At 52.5% G+C, this 6,617-nt stretch overlaps 1 protein-coding gene across 2 annotated transcripts in view; it reads left to right on the top strand.

Annotated features, from left to right (window-relative positions):
• The first annotated feature begins 2,212 nt into the window (after positions 1-2,212).
• Positions 2,213-6,617, top strand: part of COP1 (COP1 E3 ubiquitin ligase) — a 123,455-nt gene continuing 119,050 nt past the window's right edge. For both annotated transcript variants that reach the window (XM_039383976.1, XM_027740629.2), the window contains exon 1: positions 2,213-2,547. In XM_039383976.1, the coding sequence (XP_039239910.1) occupies positions 2,228-2,547 (320 nt within the window). In that variant the 5' untranslated portion in view covers positions 2,213-2,227. The remainder of the gene's footprint in view (positions 2,548-6,617) is intronic.

Here is a 6,617-nt window from a genome sequence, read left to right as displayed (position 1 = left end):
TGCAGAGCTGATCTCTTCGGGCGTTTTCCCATACCTGGGTTTAGGATTACCCTCCTTAGGGAATGCCCTGGTGTTTCACCAGTTGCTTCTTTAACCCTAGACAGGTAAAGCTGACTGCAGACAATACAGTTACTCAATGCAAAGCAGGCAATCCATTTCCATAGGTTGTTGGAAGAGAAATGAAAGGGAACTGCAGGTTATCTCTCTGAAGTACTTTGGGCCAAGCTGAGGAGTTGACACGTACACTGTTCTTTTCAGTTTGGCTTGCAAAAGGGTAGGTCTGGGGGAAACGTTTCCTTCAATACCCAAAGCATCTCTGGGATATCGTTCATCAATTCTCTATCCAATAACTTATGCAGAAAGTGGTCTGCCCTTGTTTCTGTAAAACCCTGGGCTGCTGTCAGGAAGCAAGAACACCCTGTGGGCCTTGCTATTGGGATTCCCACCTGCCCAGGCAGCAGAGAGCTGGATCAAGCCCAGCAGAAGCTGTGCACTCATTACCGGACACCTTTCACAGAATCACAGAATCATTAAGGTTGGAAAAGGCCTCCAATATCACGGAGTCCAACCTTTGACCATTCGCTACCTCGTCAACTAGACCAGAGCACTGAGTGCCACACCCAGTCATTTCTTAAACACCTCCAGGGATGGGGACTCCACCACCTCTATGGCCAGCCCATTCCAGTGCCTGACAACCTGCTCCATGAATAAATTCCTCCTGATATCCAGCCTGAACTTCCCCTGGCCAGGTTGAGGCTGTGTCTTCTTCTCCTGTCACTTGTTCCCTGGGAGCAGAGCCCGAACCTCCCCAGCTCCACCCTCCCATCAGGGAGTTGTAGAGAGCGAGAAGGTCCCCCCTGAGCCTCCTTTTCTCCAGGCTGAGCCCCCCCAGCTCCCTTAGCTGCTCCTCATCAGACTTGTGCTCCAGTCCCTTCCTCAGCTCCATTGCCCTTCTCTGGACTTGCCCCTCAATGTCTTTCTTTCAGTGAGGGGCCCAGAACTGGACACAGCACTCGAGGTGCAGCCGCTGTTGACCAGCACCCCCGGGTCCTTTTCCAGCTTTCCAGCCACTCTTCCCCCAACCTTTAGCACTGCAGGAAGTTGTTGTGGCTCAGGTGCAGAACTCAGTACTTGGCCTTGTTGAACCTCACACAATTGGCCTTGGCCCGTTGATTCATTTTTTCTGTGGGGCTGAATGATGCTCAGGAGGCGTAGAGCTGCCTTTTGGGGTACCCATCTAAGGTGTAAGTGCAGATGAAAAACCCTGTGAGAGGTGGATCAGCCCTGGACCTTCAGCGGACCCTTCTGTGGCGCTGTGGGCTCGGGGCAGGCAGGGAAGGTATTTGAGGGAGAGCCTGGCACCTCAGTGCTCTGAGGGAGATCACAGAATTACAGGTTGGAAAAGACCTCTAAGATCATCGAAGTCCAAGCTGTGACCGATCATCACCTTGTCACCCAGCCCAGAGCACTGAGTGCCACGTCCAGCCTTTCCTTAAACACCTCCAGGGACGGTGACTCCACCACCTCCCTGGGCAGCCCATTCCAACGTCTGATCACCCTTCCTGCGAAGAAATTCCTCCCCCGGTGCAAGTTAAGACTATGTCCTCTTGTCCTGTCACTTGTCGCCTGCGAGAAGAGCCTGTGAGCCCCCCCCAGAGCTCCCCCAGCCGCTCCTCACAGGACTTGTCCTCCGGGACTGCGCACCACCAGAGGCGGTGTCGGGGGAGCGGCCTCCCCGTGGCGCGGGCAGGCTCCTGTCCCACAGATCCCGCCTGGCTCCCTGTCCCTCGCCGGCGCAGCCCCGGCCGTGGGTGTGTGATGGGACCGGTGTGTGATGGGACCGGTGTGTGATGGGACCGGTGTGCGCGGTGTGTGCGAACCCCCAACCCCGCGGGTGCCCCGGGCGCTGAGGGGAGGGGAGCGCGCCCCGCCCCGCCCCTCGGGGGGGCGCGGCCCCGCCCCGCGCACGCGCGGGCGCGTCGTCCGCCTGTCAATAAAGCTTGAACGAACCAGCGCCGCGCCGGGGCCGCGTTTCGGCTTTTTTTTTTTTCTTTCTTTCTTTCTTTTTTTTCTAATTCGCTGTTTTTGTTTTTTTTTTTCCCCCTATTATTTTTTTTTTTTGTTGTTGGTTTCTTTAGAGGAAGTTTATTGTGCCCCCGCCCCCCCCACTCCGCGCGCGCGCGGGGATGCGCTGAGGCCGCTCCGCCCGGCCCGGCCCGGCCTCGGCATGTCGGGCAGCCGCCCGCCGCCCCCCGCCGCGCCGCCCGCCGCCACACCGGCCTCCTCCTCCTCGTCCTCCTCCTCCTCCTCCTCGGCGGCCATGGCGCCCGGCTCGTCCTCGTCGGGCGGCGCGGCGGCGCGGCCCGTGCTGGTGGCGGCCGCGGTGTCGGGGTCGGGCGCGGGGCTGGCCCGGCTGGCGGCGGGGGCGGCGCGGCCCGGCGGCTCCTCCGCCGCGCCGGGGGGCGGCGGCAGGAAGAGGCCGCTGCTCACCCCGCTCTGCAACGGGCTCATCAACTCCTACGAGGACAAGAGCAACGACTTCGTGTGGTGAGCGCGACGTGTCGCGATATATCGCCGGGGTTTGGGGGGGGGGGGGGGGGGGGGGGGGAGGCGGACTGGGGCGCCGCCATGCCGGCGGGAAGCCTGGGCTGTGCGGGATAGCGGCGGGAGGAGGGAGCAGCCGGCGGCCCCCCGGGGCTCTCCGAGGGGCGGGAGGTGCCGGGACGGCCGCTGCCCTCCGGGGGTTCTGGCTTTGGGGTTTTCTCTCTTTTGTGCCTCTGTGTATCGGGAATAGCGTGGCCAGCAGGACCGGGGAAGTGACTGGGCCCCCTCTGTGCTGGGCACTGGTGAGGCCACACCCCCAGTCCTGTGTCCAGTTCTGGGCCCCTCCATTCAGGAAGGACAGTTAGGTGCTGGAGTAAGTTCAGAAGGGCAACGGAGCTGGTGAAGGGTCTGGAACACAAGCCTGATGAGGAGCAGCTGGGGGGCCTCAGCCTGGAGAAAAGGAAGCTGAGGTGGGACCTTCTCACTCTCTACAACCACCGGAAAGGAGGTGTAGCCAGGTGGGAGTCGGGCTCTTTTCCTAGGTAGGAAGTGACAGAATGAGAGGACATAGGCTTAAGCTGCACCAGGGGAGGTTTAGCTTGGACATTGGGAAGAATTTCTTCACAGAGGGGGTAATAAGACATTGGAATGGGTTGCCCAGGGAGGTAGTGGAGTCACTATCCATGGAGGTGTTTAAGGAAAGACTGGATGTAGCACTCAGTGCCATGGTCTGGTTGACAAGGTGGTGTTCAGTCATGGGTTGGACATGATGATCTTGGAGGTCTTTCCCAACTTCACTTGATCCTGTGATTCTGTCTGGTTTTGGCCTTGTGTAGCAGCATTGCCTCCACCCTGTCTGTTTTTAGACAAATTCAGGTTGTTCCTGGCAGGTTCCTCCTCGAGTGCGTCCAAGTTATTGGAAAGAACCTGCTTCCTCACAGCGTGTTGACATCGCAGCAACTGCTATGTTCTCCTGGGCAGTGAGGCCTCGGAGGGGTCTGGAGCCCTCTGACCTCTGGAAGAGGAGCCAGCAGAGGATTTAGTGTCCCTTTGGATGGGCATCCAAGGAACCTCGTGGTGGTTGATAGCTCCAGCAAGGCTGGCTTGGTTTGCTTGTGTGGCTGGGAAAGGTTGGCTGGCTTGAAACATCAATAAGGGTTTGTGTCATGCAGGCACCAAAAAACAGATGAGCAGGGAATTTCTGCCATGATGGGATAAAGTTTTTGCAGATGCTCTTCTCGTAACATCCAGCCAAAGCTGCAGCTTGTAGCTGGAAATCACCTTTCAGTGTAATTGTTAAATTAAGGCCCACTGCGATGTGTGGTTTGACAACTGTTGGTAATTTGCAGTTTTAAAGAGAGCCCCTTGCTGATGGGTTTCAAACCTCCTGACATAAGGAGTAGGTTTGATTTTTGTAGCTGGTTGGGTGTTTTAAAATGTGAGAACAGAAAGTAGGGTTGAGCGTTCACGTCCAAGAGAGGCAAACAGGGAATAGGTGCTGGGAAAAAGTTTGGGTTGCAGGAAAGTCATGCATTGGAAAGGAACAGTTAAAAAGGAAGATAAATAGACCACACCTTCAAAGATGACTTTGACAGCTCTGACTTATAGGTGAGGGTTGGATGTGAGGCGTCTCCACAGTGCAGGTATTGTCTCAAAAATCTGTAGGCTTGGTTTTACAGCTTTGTAAAGTGTTTGGCAGAGTTGATAGGAAATACTTTTGCTACCGAAGTGAGAACCTGAAGCTGCTAAGAAGTTAGTGGCAGAAAAAAAAACAGTAAGTACTTCTTACTAGTAATAAGTAAATGGTCAAAAATTACTGCTTATTACTGTAGTTAGTGGTTTGCTCAGTAGCAGAATTGGGATGAGAGCACAGCTGTAATCAGCAGATGCCTTGCTCTGGCTCTAGGCCACGTTAGGTGGATTTAACCTGTTGCTCACAGGTTTTCTGGTCATGGAGGATAAAAACCATTACAAATGCCCATTCCCCTCTATTCCCTCTACACTCACACTCTGGCACTAGTGCTCTGCCACTGTGGCTCCCTGTCCTTTCTAGTCAGCTCTTATTTCCCATTTTGTTGTCTGTTGCGAAAATGAGGGTGTTGGGAAGGAAGTTGCCCCCATAACCAGTTTGTAGACCAGTTAAAGTATTCTAAGATGGTTCAAAAAGCTGAGTTTCTTGGTTCTTGTCTTTTTCTGCAGGTAAGTGCTGTGTATTCTTCAAGGAGAACCTGTAATTAGCTGTTTTCTCCTCACTGAGGAGTTGCTGCTGCCTGAACAAGCGAGAGGACAGAAATCAACTCAGTATAATCAGGCCAAAATGTCTTTTCTTGGTATTTGCAAGAGCCACGTTGGGCATATTGAAGTGCATGTCAGAAGCTTTAAGAGCAGGCAATAATTACAGTTAACTTGGGTTTTTCACTGCTGTGTATTTCTGTGGGCTGAAGGGCTTGTTTCTGCTTACTGTTGTTCTAGCTTCAAATTATAGTATTCCTCTTTATAAAATTTGAGTTAGCAATACAGTTATGCAGAAACAAACTGAACTGGGCAACTCTGGAGTTTTGAGCAGTGTCCAAGAAGGCAGGTGTGTGTGTAGGTTTAAATAATTGATTTAAACAAGCATGAGATATTTCAGTGTGAGAAGCAGAAATTTTCCATATGATCCTTTTTTCCCCTCTAAGGACACGTTCAAGATGCTGCCAGCTGTAGGGAACACTTGATGATTTTTCTGTACATGAGCTGTGAGTTGCTGTGAGCTACAGCTCTAAACTCAGTTGTAGATTCTGCCTGTACCAGATGGAAGGTGGGAAAGAGTAAAGAAGTTTGGGTGAGTTTTGAACATCAAGGTGCAAGTGAAAATTCCCTAAATAGTGTTACTGGGTGGGACTTCCCTGCCTGTCTCCTGAAAGTGCTGTCTTGACAACAGGAGGCCAGGGCCTTAAGGTAAACGTTGGCATGTGTTGCCACTCTGGGTTGTGAAATGTTTAGCAAGTGTATGCTCAGGAGCTTGCAAGTGTGTCCTCTTTGTGGTGTGTATCAGCTTCTGCCTGGAAATGTGTAACTCCAGTCAGGAGAGCAAATAGGTCTGACTTACAGCACTACTTTATTATAAAAGGGAGAACTTTGTTTCTCTTTGTGCAGGATGTTGAGTTTAAAGGTGTTTTGTGCTGTTGGTGTAGCCAGGTGTCTTTCCTCTTGCCCATAGAGTATCTGAAGGGGAATCCTCTAATCAGAGGATTTCCTCCTGTCCAGTGACGTAACTGCTTACTTTTCCCAGGCCTTATATTACCCCTCCCAATTAGTGGTTGAGTTTAAAACCAGTTACAATCTGCTTTGCTCCCTGGATGGAGTGGATCTTGCCTGTCTCTTTGGTGGCTGCTTCATCCCAGTGCTTGTCGCTGACCCTGGCACAAATAAGAACATATGGAAGAGGGGGTGTTCCTTTCTGACCTGGAGAGGTGCACCCAACACAGCTGTGAGAAAGGCTCACAGCTTGCAGGTTCATGGGTTTTTAAAACCAGTTCATTCCTCAGGTGGTTACCTGTTAATCCAGGCATGGGCTGAGTGTGGTTGTTCCCACGTTTGTGATCCGACAAACCCTCTTAGTAAGGAATATACTGCAAGCTGACCCTGAAGGTCACAGACTGAAAGCACAGCGAGCTGTCTGCATACCATGTGCAAGGATGGTCTCACTCTCTGTTGTTTAAATTGGAGCTTCGTACTGAGTAGATACTAATGGCAGTGATCTCTAACTGGACACCTTCCACAGGAAGGACAGAGCCTGCAGCAAGTCCTGCTCTCTGCTTAGAGCAGAGAGGAGCTGAATAGGAGGGAGACACTGTAATGGCTCTTATTTGCTGTTGAAATGTGTTAAAACTGTACAGTGACCACTTCAGCCAGGTGTTCCAGTAGCAGCAGCGTGACAGCAGCACTCTTGAGAGGTGCCTGGAAAACAGCTGGCAGAACTTAGAGCCACGAAGTTGGTTAAAATGATTTTTAAAATGTTTAAGAGGTGTCTACCCTGCAGAGAAAGAATGGTCAGCCTTTGCAGTGCTGGATGGAAACCTATTTATGGG

The sequence above is a fragment of the Pipra filicauda genome, unplaced genomic scaffold (genome assembly GCF_003945595.2).
Source record: "Pipra filicauda isolate LSUMZ 115617 unplaced genomic scaffold, ASM394559v2 scaffold114_size2234877_pilon, whole genome shotgun sequence".
In the NCBI taxonomy this organism is placed as follows: Eukaryota; Metazoa; Chordata; class Aves; order Passeriformes; family Pipridae; genus Pipra; species Pipra filicauda.
The sequence above is the reverse complement of the archived record's forward strand: the minus strand, read 5'-3'. Positions and strand labels throughout refer to the sequence as shown.